Below are 18,397 nucleotides of genomic sequence, written 5' to 3' on the forward strand. Positions count from 1 at the left end.
CCTTTGTTTTTGCTTTGCACTGAAGACAATTTAGTTTAAGTCAGAAGATGTACATGAGATAGCAAATCCGAATTTCAGCTTTTATTTCCTGGTATTTTTATTCTTGATTCGTTAAACATCTTAGAACGTATCACCTTTTGTATCAGACCACACAATTTTTAGGTGAGCAAAAGTATACACATATATATATATATATATATATATATATATATATACACAGCGCTAATATATAGGCCTAATATAAAGGCCTTTGCCCTTTATTAAAATAATTTATAAACAGTAAAAAATTCAAATAAAAAACAATCTTGCTGAGTTGATGCTTTCGATCACATACAGATTAATTGTAACAGAAATCTAAACCAGGGTTGCCCAATTTTTTTCACCCTACTGTATATGAGGGCAACCTGTACAAATGATTATTATATCTACTTAGGGAGCTATTTATTTATCTAACGTTCCTTCTTTTTGAATCAAAGTAATATTTGTAGATTTTAATGTTAGTAAATGCGGGTTTGAGCGATCGGCACAGTAGTATCTGTGCTTTGCATGTCAGTGAAATAAGGTACTGTGTGTGGATATCAGGCCAATGAAGAATGTCTCACCTTCAGTTATGATAAGAAGTGTTTACCAATGTGAACCTGTTCAATAGGCCAGTCCAGCTGCAAGCATGGGCTTATCAACAGTGGCTTTGATAGCATTCTGAACTGTCTACAGTTTCAGATGGCTGAACTGGCAGTATGGTATGACTGGGATGGGACTGTGAAGAATGAGTACACACAGATTCACAAATCTGAAGAAAATATAGAACTAAAGAACAGTAATAGAGCTAAGTATATGTAATAAAATAATTATCTGTAGTCCTGGGATCATTTTGTTGTGCGCTGATCGATGATGTGAAAGCTGTAAATTGTTCGACAGGAGGTACATGTTCACACGCAAGTGGAAAAAATTCTAAAAGACAGGCAATAAAAATCTTTCTCTCCAGCTTTTTACCAAAAACCAAACCATCTTTCAACAATGAAGAAGTTGCTGTTGAGCTTGCTTTTATCTCAGTGACTTTCTCTCTCTGGCTATGCTTGCAGCTTCACATAAACTGGTGCTGGCAGTCTTGGGTGAAATTTTTTTTTGAAAAGTCTTTTTGACAACCTCAAATATCTGTCCTCTAGAAAGAAAATATGTGTCAGAAGTGGGATTCGAACCCACGCCTCCATTCGGAGACCAGAATACCCGTGCGGCAACGGAAGGTATTTCACCTTGAGTCTGGCGCCTTAGACCACTCGGCCATCCTGACACGACTGCTCCGTTAGGTCTCTTACAACCAATTTAAGGATTCATAAATTAAGATGTGAAATATTACTGTATTTAGCTAACGGTGGTTAACGACAGCGGTAAGTATCAAGGCTACTAAATATTATACCGATTCTTTTCAATCACGCCACTAGTTACCCCAGCAAGTCAACCATAAACTCAACCACCCAGAATCCCATTCAATAGACAAGCATCCGTTCATCTTATTAGCTGGCCTATAATGAACCTTCATTAAACTAACGTCCGTGAATATTGTAGAACATAGTATAATATTGAATAACGTGAATATTGCACTAAATTGCGTATCATTTTTATATAGATATTAAATGCTACTACAAGCGATTATTTATGTGAGGGGAAAAGTGCGACCAAAGGTTCATTCGAAAGAGTTTCCGGTATTGCGGCCATTTTGTTTTTAATTCTTCAAGGGTATCTTCTGTCCCGAATCAGTTCTGGCTAAAGGCACAAGGAAAGAAGGAAGCTAATATGTTCCGTTTCACGAAAACTGCTCTGAACATTGCCGGTAAATATAAAAATCAACATTTTAATCGTAATTCAGCGAGTTGATATTCTAAAGCCATTTTGTTAGGTTAAAAGCCTAAACGGAAAAGGTGGTTAAGCCCCTGCAGTGCTTACCTACTACTACTAGTAGTAGTAGTAGTAGTATTAGCTAATCGTTAGCATTGCTAGCTAAGTTATTTAAGGTGACACTAACGTTGAGGACAGGCACATAAACAGTTTTCGAATTATGTGTGACTGTTTAAGACCGTTTAGCTAACCAATTCGCCATTTCCACTACTATAACCCTGCCCACGTTACCGCTGTAAGTTACCGTGACTCGACATCACAAGCGTTAGCATAACTTGTATGCAGTCAGACATATCAATGTTCATTTCTAGTTACGCTAAATATGCGAATTCAACCACGAGTGGTATGAATGTGTAGGCCCATCAATGTTTTATGCTGCCATTACTTTTTCTGTAACTGTAAAAGGTCACGGTGCCCGGAGAGTTGGAGTGCGGCACGGATCTCAAACCTCCGCAGACTTCCATAACAAGTACGGCAACATGCTGATGGTCTCCGGGGCTGCCTTCTGCGTTGCCGTGTGGTCATACGTAAGAAGATGTTTAATCGCATTGTATCATTTTAGTTATAAATGCAGTAGTTAACCCAATGGCATAATTGAACCTTAAACTTACCTGCAACGTCGTAATGTGGACCTTTTTTTGTGTGATGTGATGTGTTACAGGTATTGACACAGACTGGGATAACATGGAACTTTTCACCTGTGGGAAAACTCACTCCGAAGCCATGGAGAGTTCCAGGAGGCGAAGAGGAGGAATGATTGAGAGACCACAGCTTTTCTGCGTGTAATAATACAATAAACCCCTCTATTGTCTGAACTTTTCCAATTTACTGGTGGAGGCTCTCATTTTCAGGCTGTCTGGTTATCTGATAACTTGTCACAATGTGTACAATAAATTAATGTTTAAACTGGTCCCATATTTGACCGTGTTATGCTTTCTAAATGTGAAGTGACAAAGATGTGTTTGACCTCTCTTGTGCACATTTCTTATGAGTTGCTGTGGACTTCATATGCATGGCTTTTTGTTGGATTTAAATCCGGTTCTGTTCTTGCAATTGAAATGGTACTTCCCTCTAGGGTCTTTCAGCGCACTTAGCCCTGGTTATGGGTATGCACTTTGTTGTATGTCGCTCTGGATAAGAGCGTCTGCCAAATGCCTGTAATGTAATGTAATGTAATGTAATGTTCTACAAAGCTACTGGTTCTATTTGTTATGTTCAACAATGCTATTGGTTCTGCTGATATAATGACCTCTGTAGAATGTGTGTGATTTTACCCAAATGTGATTCCTTGGCAACGAGTTTATTTCAAAACATCAACTAGGCTGGTGATTGTTATACAGTCCCCTCCAAACATATTGGAACAGCAAGGTCAATTCCAGTGCTATAAACTGAAATAGTTCTGAATGTCTACTCTTGGTTTTAGCCTTGGGTTTTGCCTGTGAAGACTGCATTTATGTTTAAAAAGATAAACCAACATGACGACGAGAGAGCTGTCTTGGGGAGAAAAGCAAGCCATTTTGAAGCTTAAAAAAGGGGAACTCGATCAGAACCATTGCACAAGCATTGGGGATAGCTTGTACAACAACTTGTAATGTCCTGAAAAAGAAAGAAACCGCTGGCTTACTCAGCAACAGTTGTCAAACAGGTCGACCTAGGAAACCAACAGCAGTTTATGTTGATGTCGCATTGTGAGAGCTGTGAAGAAAAACCCCAAAACATCAGTCAGTGACATCTCCACAGGGCAACAATTGTTGTCACCTAAAAATCGGGTGGCCTGATACCTATGTTCTAAGTAGTTTAACACATCTTGGTATAAATACCAGGAAATAAAAGCTGACATTCTGAACTCTTGTCTTGTGTTCATCTTTTTATCTCAACTCCAAATGTATTCAGTGTATTGCAAAAACAAAGGGATTGGCCTTGCTGTTCCAATACTTTCTGAGGGGACTGTTCATCTGCTCAGACTTATTATTTATCGCTCCGCAAATCAAACTTTGAAGGGATGCATCTACGAATGAAAACGCTATCAGTGTTCACCACATACCGTCATCAATGGTAGCATTTCAGTGTAATCGGCTCACGTGCAGGAATTTGTGCTCTTTATCTTTGCCACAAAAACGGATTCAGAGTATGTGGAAGTCGCCAAATCTGAGCCGTTTATATAGAACATCAAACCAGGCACAAATGTTCTGTTGCCATTGCATTTTTGTTCCAAAGTGAATGTATTTTTCACCTTTTAGTTTTGCTGTACACTAAATCAACCTCACAAACTAACTGTAACTAACTCGCACGGCCAGTAGGTGGCGATGCTGGCCTCTGTCCGCCTTTGCCTGTGGTTGCCATGAGGAACGTGCTGCCTGCTGCGAACGGGATGCGCGATCATTTGAGTGACAGATTCGCCCTCTCATGCAAGAACATCTACACATTACGCGAGGAGATGAGCAACAGTTCAATTACCAAAGCATTAAATAATCCGGCCTAGACTAAGAAACGTAATGGTATGAACAGCATTCTGGATATTGTATCAGCATTAGCCCATGTTCGGTCGCAGTTGGCTAAACTACAATATCAGTTGAAATGTATTCCAAGGTTTTCATATGTTTTGAACAGGTCAACTTTACTTTTAATGTTTTAGCAATGCTTATATCCTGTCGCAGCCTAATAACAAGTGGTCTTCGTGCAAAACGTGATACGATTCATTATGGTCTTCGTCACTGTTACGCCATTTTTGAAGGTTGCGGGTTTATTTGCTACTATAGGTTTAATTGTTTTTACAGACACACCATTAAGCCAATGGCTGTGCTCGGAGCCCTGCCCCGTGCCGCATTTATATCGCTTAATGAAGAAGTGGGCGTGGATACGCCCGCCTCCCAGAACTGCCTCGCCGGTGCGGTAAGGTCGTTCGCATTCGGGACCTGCCCAATAAGAGAGGCGCAAGAACACAGCAAAGCCAGTGCACATCAACATCCAAAATGTCTCTGTCTACTAAACTCACGCTGGACAAGGTGGACGTGAAGGATAAGCGTGTTATCATGAGGTGAGGGCATCGCCTTTGTTGTGACTATTTTTGTTCAAGGTTAACTGGCGTTAGATAATCCGAGGCGATGCGCCCATGCAGCTAACATAATTTAGAGTAACGTTATTGTCGGATCATTTCCAGACGCTACAGGCAGGTTCAAACGCTAAATAAAAGACTAATAGCCTACCTATCTGATGGTGATTCAGCTATAACTGTTTTTGCGGCAGATTCAGATAAATGGGGTTCATTGAAGTACAGGAAGTGGACCCTGCCATGTTCAGTTTGCTACGCAACTCACGTTTATCTAATGGTCCATTTGGCTATGACCAGATAGTTTGCTTACACGATGCTCACATTTTTTGCAGGGAACGCACACAGTATTTCCCAAGTTAACTTAATTGGTAAATATAAATTACAGTATATTATATAAAAGTACAATATGTGTTTTACACCATATTACAGTCCTGTAAAATAGAGACATAAAGCAGCAATCAGTAGTTCCAGTTTTACCAAGCTACCCGGTTTCCCATTTAGTTTCCATGGTAGCGCTATTCTGTCAAGTAGCAAAGATTAGTCGGTTAGCTGCAGTGTACCACACCTGCATGCTAGGACAGTTTGTTCAAACTTACAAAGCACAGCTAATTTTTGGCTGGCCTTTACATATGCATGCATGAATCCAAAATAAAATAATTACTTAAGTTATCAATAATTTGATTTAGTAAGTATGTGATTGGAAAACATAATGTAAAATGATTATAGCATTGTATCCGTGTGTTTTATCTTGCCCTGGGTCCTATTTCCTGAGCTCACTGCTGCTTTAGGAGGTGAAAAATGATACCCTCTTTTTAAATGTCAAAGCCCCTCAGTGAAGTCCATGTCATATTCTGGACCTGGCTGTTCTGCCCTGGGTTAGATGCAGCCAATCTGTCTACCATTTATATATAGTAAATAAATGATTGTATCCTTCTTCATAAATATGCGTTACAGGTAGTACATGTCTTTGTAGACTGGGATGGACATGAGGGGTGTCTGTAGACACAGGCCCAGCTGTAGTGGAGAGTCCTCGGTGTGGGGATGGAATCTGAGGCCTGTGGCAGACTGAGGCCTTTTCAGGGAGCTGTGTTGAGGCCTGCTCTCTCTGCTCCACCTTCATTCCTTCCTTCCTCCCTCCTTTACCCTGGATGGGGATTGTAGTAACAGGTAGCTGTTGCTACCAGCTTCTGGCAGCCGTACCTGGAATGTGGAGTGTTCCGGTGGTGAAATTAATTTAAGGCTGTTTCACCTGGTGCAGTGGAGTCCTCAGGGACTACCCAGAATGCTTTGTGCTGTGACGTATTAGCCAGTCAGTCTGGGGATTACCCCACGATGACAGAGCACAGTCTCCCGCACACACCGCGTCCGTGAGATCAGTGACACATGGGCGCTACCACACACGCGCCCTAACCGTCTGTAAGATCAGTGATACACCGGCAGTTTGGGGTGAGAAATTCTCCCCACACTCTTCCCCCAGCACTGCCTTAGAGAGCTCTGTTACCTCTGTGTCTGAGTCCCCACACTCTTCCACTTGACTGCAGCAGGTGCAGGAGAGCAGAAAGACAGAGATGAGGGAGGGAGGGAGGGAGGGAGGGAGAGAAGGGGAGAGGCAGTGCGTGAAAAGGGATGGATTGACCGGGGGGATTGTGTGAATGAGAATGTGTGTGTGTGTACGCACGCACGCGCGCTTGTCTCCCGTGCCTCTCCTGGGAGGATTAGCGCTGGGCTCTGTGCAGATAGAACTGACCCCGTATGCAGCCTGTCAATCAATAACGTCCTACAATAGGGGAGGGCTCAGTGCCTCGCATTTCTATTGGCTCATCCTGGGGAAGAGCAAAATGAGCCATCACCAAACTTTCAGTGCCAGCGGGTTATATTACATGCATTTTTGTTTGCTCTGTTTGCCAGGAACTATATTGGTCTATTAGCACCTATACTTATTTATGTAATTAATATCAAGTTTGCACTTTCATTACTTGGCATTTTTCATTAAAATGCCTTTTGGCTTATAATTAGTATACTATTAAATAAGTGATTCAGTTTTGAGAAAAATACTATTTTTAATATATGGGGCAAACAGCAGCAGAAAAGTAGTCACAAAAAGAGAAATAGATTAAAAGGGAGATGCTACGCATGGCTACAGAAGTGTGGTCTTGCAGAGTTTTTCTGCTAACGGTGAGATGTGAGTTTAGTCCAGTGATTACTCACTCATGAGGTTAGTCAGAGAATCATGGCGGACATTCCTTTAGTCTTGAAACAGGAAAACGTTAATTGCTACATGACAGCGCAGAACTTCCCTTATTTAGGTTATTAGTCACACAGGCTTTGGATGCCTTGAGATCAGTGTTTAACAAAGAAACCAGTCACCTAGTTTCCTACTCTGAACAGAGTTTCCTACTGCTGCTTCACCATACATGTGCTATGATTTCTGTGGTTTCCGCGAAATGAGTTAGGGTTCCGTTTTTCGTTAGGATTTTTGTCAGTACCTGACAATTACATTTTGTACTGGAAAAATAAATGTTTTAGTTCGCTATGATAATGTATACCATTCGATAATGGTCTGTATTTCAGGAAATAAATGTATGCAGAAGTAATCCAACCAACATCTTGTTTCTTGCAGAGTTGACTTCAACGTTCCAATGAAAGACAAACACATCACAAACAACCAGAGGTATGTCTGCAGGGAAGCCAGTGAGCAGATGATTATATATATACAGATGTATTTAGGGTTTACTCTGCTGTATGGGTATTTTTAGTCCTTGGCCATGACTTCAGATGCTAAGTGACTCCTACACTCTGCTGACTTCTGTGGGAACATGGCCTTTTATAAACGGTTCTGTTAGGAAGTGTGGCACTGGAGATAAGTCTAAGCAGCATTTCTCTTCCAGACAATTCAATGATTGTTTATGAAATAAAATGTCTTCTGATTAGGTGAGAGTGCGGGCAAAGCTCCACGGTTTATATGACCATTCAGAGTGTCCTCTTTAGTATAGTGGAGAACCCCTACATCCATACATACATACATACGTAAATACGTACATGCATGCATGTTGATGTGTCATAGTGTGTGTCGGTGTGTGTGTGTGTCGCAGGATTAAGGCGGCCGTCCCCTCCATTAAGCACTGCTTGGACCACGGGGCGAAGTCTGTGGTGCTGATGAGCCACCTGGGCCGTCCTGATGGAAACCCCATGCCTGAGAAGTACTCCCTGGAGCCGGTGGCCACCGAACTCCGGAGCCTGCTGGGGAAGTGAGTCCCGGGGCCTCTGACCTGGGGGCCACACCCACTGCATTCAGCTTATTAAACATGATTACATTTAGACTCTGCAAAGCTTTTATGCTACAGGTGATGTTCTGTGTTAGGACCCAAATGTGCCCGTGTATGTTCTTGTATTAGCGGCTGAATCATGTGCCTTGGAACAGCATGGCCGCTTTGGTCTGCCAGCCCATAACGTGACGCACCATTCTAGCTTCAGCTCAGTCCTTCTTATCGTGTGCGTGTGCGTGTGCGTGTGCGTGTGCGTGTGCGTGTGCAGGGACGTCCTGTTCATGAAGGACTGCGTTGGGGCAGAGGTGGAGAAGGCGTGTGCTAGCCCCGCCCACGGCGCCGTCATCCTGCTGGAGAACCTGCGCTTCCACGTGGCCGAGGAGGGAAAGGGCAAGGACGCGGCCGGCAACAAGGTGAGCCAATCACAGCACACAGCGCTGAGCCTGAGGCCCTGCGCCGGCCAATCCCAGCACAGCTCTGAGCCTGCAGTCCAGTGCTGGCCAATCCCAGCACAGCTCTGAGCCTGCAGTCCAGTGCTGGCCAATCCCAGCACAGCTCTGAGCCTGCAGTCCAGTGCTGGCCAATCACAGCACAGCTCTGAGCCTGCAGTCCAGCACTGCCCAATCACACAGCAGCTGTGAGCCGTTGGACGTTAGCTATGGTGCGCTGACTTCTTGACATTTGGGAGAAGGGCAGGGGGGCCCGTGGCTGGTGCTTTTCTCAGCCCTGCGTCCCGGCTGGTATGCGGCTCTGAGGGGGTGGGGGGGGGGGCACGCTGACCTTTGGGACGGGCGGGCGCTCGGGTGTCTGGGGGACACAGCTGAGCCCACGCTGCCCCTAGTGTGGTATTTAAGGAGGGAAATCACAGACCAGCCATGACCCCCCCGACCCTGAGTTACTCTCCTGAACTTCACCTGCTAAAGTGCAGCTGCAACCAGACCCAGAAGAGCCCAAAACAGCCTAAAACAGCCTGACTCAGTCTCACAAACACACACACACACACACACACCTTCATCTCTGCTGCCTTACTGCCCGCAAGACAGGTTTCGTAACACTTTAAACCTATATGTGCTTTTTACCGCCAAAGCCAATTACATTAATATTTTGTTAGCAGTAATTAGAAAGCTGAGGTGTTCATTGAAATGAATTGATGATGATGATGATGATGATGATGATGATGATGGCGTCATGTATCACTGTCTCTGGCACTCTTCCTCCAACAGACCAAAGCTTCTCAGGAGCAGATTGACTCCTTCAGGGCCTCACTGTCCAAGCTGGGCGATGTCTACATCAACGACGCCTTCGGCACAGCACACAGAGCGCACAGGTGAGGGTACAGGTGAGGGGTACAGGTGAGGGGTACAGGTGAGAGGTACAGGTGAGGGGTACAGGTGAGGGGTACAGGTGAGGGGTACAGGTGAGGGGTACAGGTGAGGGGTACAGGTGAGGGTACAGGTGAGGGTACAGGTGAGGGGTACAGGTGATTGGATAAAGGGAATAACGTGTGTCTCTCCTCAGCTCCATGGTGGGGGTGAATCTGTCCCAGAAGGCCGCAGGGTTCCTGATGAAGAAGGAGCTGGATTACTTCGCCATGGCGCTGGAGAAGCCCAAGACTCCCTTCCTCGCCATCCTCGGGGGGTACGAGATGGTGTCTCTCTCTCTCTCTCTCTCTCTCTCTCTCTCTCTCTCTCTCTCTCTCTCACTCTCTCACACTCTCACACTCTCTCTCTTTCTCTCTGTCCCCTCTATCCCTCTTTCTCTCTCTCTCACACACGCACACACTCTCTCTCTCTCTCACTCTCCCTCCCTCCCCCTCCACTGCAGTAGAGAGTCAGAGACCAATCTGAGCTACAGCAAGCCCAAAGGAACATAAGAACAACACATTTTTTAACTGTGCAGATGCATCAGTGACCTGGACATGGAGTGACCTTATCTCACCAAACAACAGCATACAACGCATGAATAGTGTGATCATGTGAAGTTGCATAATTACAGGCCTACGTTATAGCCCAAATATATTCCAAAACCAGTGCTTGAATTCTCCTGTCACACCAGCGCAGGGTGAAAGAGTTCGGGGGGGGGGGGCTGGGGGGGGCTGATGGCAGAGTCCATCCTGGCAGGCCATTGTGCAACTGACACCTTCACTCAGCGTCTGAGAACTCAAACAAACTGTGCCAAAACAAGCCCTTCTCTGGGTGAAATCGGCTCTCTAGGTCCTCAACAATGTCAAAGTACACAGAGACTGCCATCACAAAACACAGCCCAGTTTAGCTGGGGACTTGTTTTTATTAATTAATCCTTCATTTAACCAGACGAGGTCCATGGGGAATGAATCCTAGAGAGAACAGCTGAGGGAGAGAGAGCAGTGAAGAGCTCAAGGGGTTCTTTCTTGCGGAATGAAGAATAGAAACCGCTTTTGATTTCAACCCAAAAAAATAAAATAATAGTTTATTTCCAGGTTTGAAGTGTTGGCCAGTGAGGGCGACGGGCTGTTTGTCGCTCAGCAGAATGCGTTGTGCTTGATTCGGCTGTTCTGCCCTCCACTCCTCCAGGGCGAAGGTGAAAGATAAGATCCAGCTGATCAACAACATGCTGGACAAGGTGAACGAGATGATCATCGGAGGAGGCATGGCCTTTACCTTCCTCAAGGTCCTCAACAACATGGAGGTGAGTTCAGGTGCAGAGGCACGCAACTCGCCTGCGTCTCTGACTAATCCCTGTGACTGTGGCAACCGTGTGCATTACCCACAGTGCCCCTGCTGGACAGGAGGAGTAGTCTCCGCACACAGGAGTGACCCTCACACGAACACTCCCTCCGATAATGATCCTAGATATTTATTAGAGCCTCAATCTTTATGGCTCTTTGAAAGATGTATTCTTTCTTCACAGTGAATTTAGTGTTAAAGGTGTTTCTTTGGAGTTTCTTTGCTTTACTGAGCTGGTCTGGTGTATTGGAGCCTATGAAATACTCTCAGGAAGTGCAAGCCCTGCCTCTTGATCCTCTTGGTTGGCTCAGTTGCACCAGGAAAGATCAAAAAACTTTAAAACGTATTTGAGCCAAGTCTGTATACAGAGTACCACAACGTGGAGCACTGTCGTGTGTGTGTGTGTGTGTGTGTGAGAGTGAGAGTGAGAGTGAGAGTGAGAGTGAGAGTGAGAGTGTGAGTGTGCGCTGTAGAGTTGTGAAACAGTAGCGTGAGTGTGTGTGTGCGCTGTAGAGTTGTGAAACAGTAGCGTGTGAGTGTGTGTGTGTGTGTGTGTGTGAGTGTGAGTGTGTGTGTGCGCTGTAGAGTTGTGAAACAGTAGCGTGCGTGCGTGCGTGCGCGCGCGTGTGTGTGTGTGTGTGTGAGTGAGAGTGTGTGTGTGCGCTGTAGAGTTGTGAAACCGTAGCGTGTGTGTGTGTGTGTGTGTGTGTAAGAGTGTGTGTGTGTGCGCTGTAGAGTTGTGAAACAGTAGCGTGTGAGTGTGTGTGTGTGTGTGTGTGTGTGTGTGTGTGTGTGTGTGTGTGTGTGTGTGTGTGTGTGTGTGTGTGTGTGTGTGTGTGTGTGTGTGTGTGTGTGTGAGAGAGAGAGTGTGTGTGCGCGCGCGCGTGCTGTAGAGTTGTGAAACAGTAGCGCGTGTGTGTGTGTTCTGTGGCAGATCGGTAACTCACTGTACGACGATGAGGGTGCTAAGATCGTGAAGGACCTGATGGCGAAAGCAAAGAAGAACGGCGTGAAGATCAACCTGCCCGTCGACTTCATCACGGCCGACAAGTTCGACGAGCACGCCACCACCGGCACCGCCACCGTGGCCCAGGGCATTCCGGCCGGCTGGATGGTGAGGAACCTCACCTGTACACACCTGTACACACCACCACCTCACCTGTACACACCACCACCTCACCTGTACACACCACCACACCTGTACACACCACCACCACACCTGCACACACCTGTACACACCTGTACACACCACCACCTCACCTGTACACACCTGTACACACCTGTACACACCACCACCTCACCTGTACACACCTGTACACACCTGTACACACCACCACCTCACCTGTACACACCTGTACACACCTGTACACACCACCACCTCACCTGTACACACCTGTACACACCACCACCACACCTGCACACACCTGTACACACCTGTACACACCACCACCTCACCTGTACACACCTGTACACACCTGTACACACCACCACACCTGCACACACCTGTACACACCTGTACACATCACCACCTCACCTGTACACACCTGTACACACCACCACCTCACCTGTACACACCACCACCACACCTGCACACACCTGTACACACCACCACCTCACCTGTACTCTCCTTTAGGATTAATTTCCTTGAAATCATAAACTACTCTGCATTTGGTATTTCAACAGATTGAGCAGCTGTGGAACCATCCTGGGTGATATCTCACCTGCAGTTCTTCAGGGGCTCTGCTCTCTCCGTTTAACTAATGTTAACCCCTCCATCTCTCTCTCTCTCTCTCTCTCTCACACACTCTCTCACTCACTCTCACAGGGGCTGGACTGTGGTCCAGAGAGCTCTAAGGCTTTCTCTGAGGCAGTGGGTCGGGCGAAGCAGATCGTGTGGAACGGTCCGGTGGGCGTGTTCGAGTGGGACAACTTCGCCCACGGAACCAAGAACCTGATGGACAAGGTGGTGGAGGCGACCGCCAAGGGCTGCATCAGCATCATCGGTAAGGGCGCCGATTGGGCGATTCTGTCATCGAGGCACCGCTGGACTGACTGAGGTCAACCACACAAACACGGTGCGCTGAGACACTATGGTGGAACTTCTTTCTTGTTCTTTTCGGTAGATCATATTCAAGTGGACGCCCTACAAATTGGACTGTCTATCCAATTTACAATACATGTTCAGTTTTAAACCATTTTCATTCTAATGTTTTGAATTTTGGCTATTTTTTGTTTATCACTCTCTCCAGTAGAGGGTGCTGGAGAAGCACATTTCCCCCGTCAGACATTATTAGTAATGCCTGTTGTTGTGAGATTAAACTCACAAGGAGAGTCTGTCTGTCTGTCTGTCTGTCTGTCTGTGAGTGTGTGGGTTACATAGTGGTCTGTGTATATTCTTTGTTCAGGATGTGTTGTGTGTGTGTGTGTGTGTGCGGTGTGTGTGTGTTGTCTGCAGCCACCATGGGCTCACACTCAGCCTGAGTGTCATGTTCTGCATTGTCCAGGTGGGGGCGACACTGCGACCTGCTGCGCCAAGTGGAACACTGAGGACAAGGTCAGCCACGTCAGCACAGGGGGCGGAGCCAGTCTGGAGCTCCTGGAGGGTGAGCGAGCTCCGCCTACACCACACACCTGAGCCCCTACCCCACACACCTGAGCCCCTACCCCACACACCTGAGCCCCTACCCCCACACACCTGAGCCTCTACCCCACACACCTGAGCCCCTACCCCACACACCTGAGCCCCTACCCCACACACCTGAGCCCCTACCCCCACACACCTGAGCCTCTACCCCACACACCTGAGCCTCTACCCCACACACCTGAGCCTCTACCCCACACACCTGAGCTCCTACCCCACACACCTGAGCCCCTACCCCCACACACCTGAGCCCCTACCCCCACACACCTGAGCCCCTACCCCCACACACCTGAGCTCCTACAGCACACACCTGAGCTCTGCCGACACCACACACCTGAGCCCCTACCCCACACACCTGAGCTCTGCCGACACCACACACCTGAGCCCCTACCCCACAAACCTGAGCCCCTACCCCACACACCTGAGCCCCTACCCCCACACACCTGAGCCCCTACCCCACACACCTGAGCCCCTACCCCACACACCTGAGCCCCTACCCCACACACCTGAGCCCCTACCCCACACACCTGAGCCCCTACCCCACACACCTGAGCCCCTACCCCACACACCTGAGCCCCTACCCCACACACCTGAGCTCTGCCTACACCACACACCTGAGCCCCTACCCCCACACACCTGAGCCCCTACAGCACACACCTGAGCCCCTACAGCACACACCTGAGCCCCTACAGCACACACCTGAGCCCCTACCCCACACACCTGAGCTCTGCCTACACCACACACCTGAGCCCCTACCCCACACACCTGAGCTCTGCCTACACCACACACCTGAGCCCCTACCCCACACACCTGAGCTCTGCCGACACCACACACCTGAGCCCCTACCCCACAAACCTGAGCCCCTACCCCACACACCTGAGCCCCTACCCCCACACACCTGAGCCCCTACCCCACACACCTGAGCCCCTACCCCACACACCTGAGCCCCTACCCCACACACCTGAGCCCCTACCCCACACACCTGAGCCCCTACCCCACACACCTGAGCCCCTACAGCACACACCTGAGCCCCTACACCACACACCTGAGCCCCTACAGCACACACCTGAGCCTCTACCCCACACACCTGAGCCCCTACACTACCCCACACACCTGAGCCCCTACCCCACACACCTGAGCCCCTACCCCACACACCTGAGCCCCTACCCCACACACCTGAGCTCTGCCTACCCCACACACCTGAGCCCCTACCCCACACACCTGAGCCCCTACAGTACCAATCAAAAGTCTGGACACACCTTGCCCTTTTCTGCTTTTTATGATTGATGACAGAGGAAATAAGTCATCAAACGAATCACATGTGAATTCACAGACGCTTGATGACTAAAAAGCATTTCATCCACAAATGTGTTACTGTATCAGCATAATTTACAGCTGAATCAACCCCCAATTCCCATAGAGATCTAATTAAATGCAAAGTGGTTTTAATATAGCTTGAGATTTGGTGATGTTGTTGATAGGGTGCTGTGTATTTAGCACACCTGCACATTTAGCTGGTCTTCAGTTGGGTTTACGAGGGGAAAGAGGAAAGATTGTGAGATTGTGAGATTGTGTTTGAGAGTCCGGTGAAGTGACCCGGCCTGCGTGTGCGTTTCTGTTCCTCAGGCAAAGTGCTGCCCGGCGTCGAGGCCCTCAGCAGCGCCTAAGATGACGGACGTGAGGAGGGTTTCCATGGAGACGCCCCGAGACGACCCCCCCCCCCCCCCGCTCCTGTCCAGTATCATCACGGTGGCCCAATGGACGAATCCCCCACTCCCCGAATCCCCCTGTATTACAGAGAGAAGCACTTACACAGCTCCCCCAGCACTGCTCCCATCTGCGCCTCCTCCCCCTCCTGCTGTACTGCCAGGGAGCGCCTCCTCCACCTCCCCGTGCACCTCGCCCTGCTGTGCGTCTGAGGAGCAGCTGCTGCCTCTCCAGTGTAAACGGGGGAATTTCTCCTTTGCGCTCACCGTCTCACACGTCAGCGTGTTGGCGTGCTAGCGTGTTAGCATGCTAGCGTGTTTTGGCGTGTTAGCACATTAGCGTGCTGGCGTGTTGGCGTGTTAGCACGTTAGCGTGTTGGCATTTTAGCACGTTAGCGTGCTGGCGTGTTGGCACGTTGGCGTGTTAGCACGTTAGCGTGCTGGCGTGTTAGCGTGCGTTCCCATGCACAGCCTATGCGGGAGTAGCACAGCTCCTAACGTGAAACTGTCATGTCCGTGTCGTAACTCACAAGATTATGTTTTATAATTGTGCCCCCTCCACTGCTTGTGTGTTGGACGTGTACCACAGTGATCCTTTCGGTTCCCATGTTCTACCCCCCCCCCCCCCCCTTCATGATACTGTAGTGGCTTGTAAGATAGTTCAACTTCATGCAGAGTGGTTGAGCTCGGTCACCTGACCCTCGAGTGACGGCTCAGGTAATAAAAGTCTGTGTAAAATATTAAACCTGTGGTCTGGTGGTGTTTTCTCCCCATGAATTGTATCTTCTGTGTCTAATCTACCCTCTAGTCCATACATTTTTTTCAGTAAATTTCCAATTTTCCTCTTGCTTTGATGTTACCACTTCCTCCCCCCCAACAGGAGAAAGAAATTGTGATTGCGCTTGTGTGTCTTGTGTGAAGAGAAACTCATTTCAGATCCATTTTATTAAATGATTAACTGTGAGGCAGGGAAGAAGGGAGCAGATTACAGCTCGACCAACAAAAGCATTCTGTGTCTCACTCTGCATCTGCTTTGGTTGGGAGTGTGCCTGGTCAACATACTGTCAAACGTATATTCCCCAAACCACCTGGATTACATTACATTACATTACATTATTGGCATTTGGCAGACGCTCTTATCCAGAGCGACGTACAACAAAGTGCATACCCATAACCAGGGATAAGTTCGCTGAAAGACCCTAGAGGTAAGTACAGTTTCAACTGCTACCTGTACAACAAAGATAAGGACAAGGGGCTTTATTTTTTTTATTTTTTTATTTTTTTTAAACAAACAGAGCAAAAGTCACCAAAGTTAACTATCCAAACACTGCTTACCTAGCCAACTAAAAATACCGATACACAAAGCAAGTCACAGAGACAACAATTAAGGTTCACAGGGAGGTAGGGAGGGATGGGGAGAGGTGCTGCTTGAAGAGGTGCGTCTTCAGCTTGCGCTTGAAGGTGGGGAGAGATTCTATAGTTCTGACCTCAACGGGGAGTTCGTTCCACCACCGTGGAGCCAGAACAGACAGTAGTCGTGAGCGTGAGGTGGAGGTTCTGAGAGGGGGAGGTGCCAAGCGGCCTGTGGAGGCTGAACGAAGAGGTCTGGCAGGGGTGTAGGGTCTGTTGATTTTTTGCAGATAAGCTGGGGAAGACCCTTTAACTGCTTGGAAGGCTAGCACCAATGTTTTGAATTTGATGCGAGCCATGACAGGCAGCCAGTGGAGGGAAGTAAGCAGGGGGGTGACGTGCGAGTATTTGGGAAGGTTGAAGACCAGACGAGCTGCTGCATTCTGGATGAGTTGGAGGGGTCTGATGGCGGACGCTGGGAGGCCAGCCAAGAGGGAATTGCAGTAGTCCAGGCGGGACAGAACCATCGCTTGGACCAGGAGCTGGGTCGAGTAGGGGGTGAGAAAGGGGCGGATTCTCTGTATGTTGTATAGGAAGAACCTGCAAGACCGGGTCACCGCCGCAATGTTCTCGGAAAGGGACAGTCTGCTGTCCATCACCACGCCGAGGTTTCTTGCAGTGGGTGACGGCGTGAGTGTGGTATCCCCGAGAGAAATGGAGAGATCCAGATGGGGAGAGGTATTAGCAGGGATGAATATCATTTCAGTTTTACCTGGGTTGAGCTTTAGATGGTGGTTGTCCATCCAGCTCTGGATGTCCCTCAGGCAAGCAGAGATACGGGCTGAAACCTGCGTATCAGACGGCGGGAACGAGACGAAGAGTTGGGTATCGTCCGCATAGCAGTGGTAGGATAGCCCATGTGCAGTGATCACAGGGCCAAGGGAGCGAGTGTAGAGAGAAAAAAGAAGTGGGCCAAGGACTGAGCCCTGGGGAACTCCTGTGGCGAGGGGCCGAGGTGTCGATACCGAACCAGCCCAGGCAACCTGGAAGGAGCGACCAGAGAGGTAGGACTCAATCCAGTCCAGGGCTGTGCCACAGATGCCCGTTGCTGACAGGGCAGACAGGAGGATGGAGTGATCCAGAGTGTCGAAACGATTAAATGGGCAGACTATTGGAAGTGTTTTAAGATGCTTGGTTTCCTGGTATAAGCGATTGGTTTCCACAGGGTAGCAATCGTGAAGAGGATGGCCCTGCTTTGAAACGGCTGGTAGCTGGTAATTTCAAGATGGTAATTGCTGGATTTTACACCAGGAGGCTGACGCCGTATCTTCAGCAGGTATTAGTTGCAATGAGAATGCTTATGCACTTGATACAAAAATAAACGGTGTTTTCCGGGCGGAGTATTGGCGCTATCTATTACGCGACGATTGTTGAAATTCCTTCCTCTTAAACGGAATTACTTTTAGGAACGTAAACTACATTTCTCGGGAAAAGACTACCGAACCCACAATGCATCCGGCTGTAGCGGCGTGTGCTGTGACTCCGCCCTCACCTGTGAGGTGAATCGTACCTCGGGAATCCCTCTTTCTAAAAGAGCAACGGTAAACGCATTGATATCACGTCCATCAATACGAGGACGGTGAGTTATACGTCAACTTGTATTATCTGTTTTATATGTTAGATTCGAAAATAGGCAACGGACCCAATGTTAAACATGAATGAAGCTCGCCCAATAGCGTAGCCAGCTTCTATTGTGTCCGTTGTGCGTATCAGTTACCATT

General features: G+C 47.9%; 3 protein-coding genes and 1 non-coding gene across 4 annotated transcripts in view; 3 read left to right on the top strand and 1 right to left on the bottom strand.

The window, feature by feature from the left end:
* Positions 1 to 1,178: 1,178 nt before the first annotated feature.
* trnal-caa (transfer RNA leucine (anticodon CAA)) lies at positions 1,179 to 1,291 on the bottom strand. The gene is made up of 2 exons: positions 1,254 to 1,291; positions 1,179 to 1,224 (listed from the first exon to the last, which is right to left on the bottom strand). It is a non-coding gene; the product is annotated as a tRNA-Leu (tRNA).
* A 386-nt stretch (positions 1,292 to 1,677) lies between these two features.
* Positions 1,678 to 2,806, top strand: LOC133133089 (cytochrome c oxidase subunit 7B, mitochondrial). The gene is made up of 3 exons (XM_061249072.1): positions 1,678 to 1,831; positions 2,302 to 2,423; positions 2,558 to 2,806. The coding sequence occupies exons 1-3, from the start codon at positions 1,795 to 1,797 to the stop codon at positions 2,651 to 2,653; spliced, it is 255 nt and encodes an 84-aa protein (XP_061105056.1). The 5' UTR covers positions 1,678 to 1,794; the 3' UTR covers positions 2,654 to 2,806.
* A 1,959-nt stretch (positions 2,807 to 4,765) lies between these two features.
* On the top strand, positions 4,766 to 16,011 carry pgk1 (phosphoglycerate kinase 1). The gene is made up of 11 exons (XM_061248821.1): positions 4,766 to 4,933; positions 7,569 to 7,619; positions 8,041 to 8,196; positions 8,483 to 8,627; positions 9,438 to 9,541; positions 9,733 to 9,852; positions 10,767 to 10,881; positions 11,854 to 12,033; positions 12,745 to 12,922; positions 13,424 to 13,522; positions 15,187 to 16,011. Exons 1-11 carry the CDS (start codon positions 4,869 to 4,871, stop codon positions 15,225 to 15,227), a joined length of 1,254 nt encoding a protein of 417 aa, XP_061104805.1. The 5' UTR covers positions 4,766 to 4,868; the 3' UTR covers positions 15,228 to 16,011.
* Positions 16,012 to 18,128: 2,117 nt separating this feature from the next.
* The window catches only part of amot (angiomotin), a 42,490-nt gene continuing 42,221 nt past the window's right edge, over positions 18,129 to 18,397 (top strand). The window contains exon 1 of the mRNA XM_061247728.1: positions 18,129 to 18,255. The gene's annotated coding sequence lies outside the window, so the exon portion shown is untranslated. The remainder of the gene's footprint in view (positions 18,256 to 18,397) is intronic.

This window comes from Conger conger, chromosome 7 (assembly GCF_963514075.1).
Source record: "Conger conger chromosome 7, fConCon1.1, whole genome shotgun sequence".
In the NCBI taxonomy this organism is placed as follows: Eukaryota; Metazoa; Chordata; class Actinopteri; order Anguilliformes; family Congridae; genus Conger; species Conger conger.

Excerpts from the sequence above, each read along its gene's own strand:
- LOC133133089 (XM_061249072.1), top strand. The coding sequence starts at position 1,795 with ATGTTCCGTTTCACGAAAACTGCTCTGAACATTGCCG. Across the intron at positions 1,832-2,301 it reads AACTGCTCTGAACATTGCCG|GTCACGGTGCCCGGAGAGTT; the intron begins GTAAATATAAAA and ends TAACTGTAAAAG. Across the intron at positions 2,424-2,557 it reads GCGTTGCCGTGTGGTCATAC|GTATTGACACAGACTGGGAT; the intron begins GTAAGAAGATGT and ends GATGTGTTACAG.
- pgk1 (XM_061248821.1), top strand. The coding sequence starts at position 4,869 with ATGTCTCTGTCTACTAAACTCACGCTGGACAAGGTGGACGTGAAGGAT. Across the intron at positions 10,882-11,853 it reads AGGTCCTCAACAACATGGAG|ATCGGTAACTCACTGTACGA; the intron begins GTGAGTTCAGGT and ends GTTCTGTGGCAG. Across the intron at positions 13,523-15,186 it reads CAGTCTGGAGCTCCTGGAGG|GCAAAGTGCTGCCCGGCGTC; the intron begins GTGAGCGAGCTC and ends TCTGTTCCTCAG.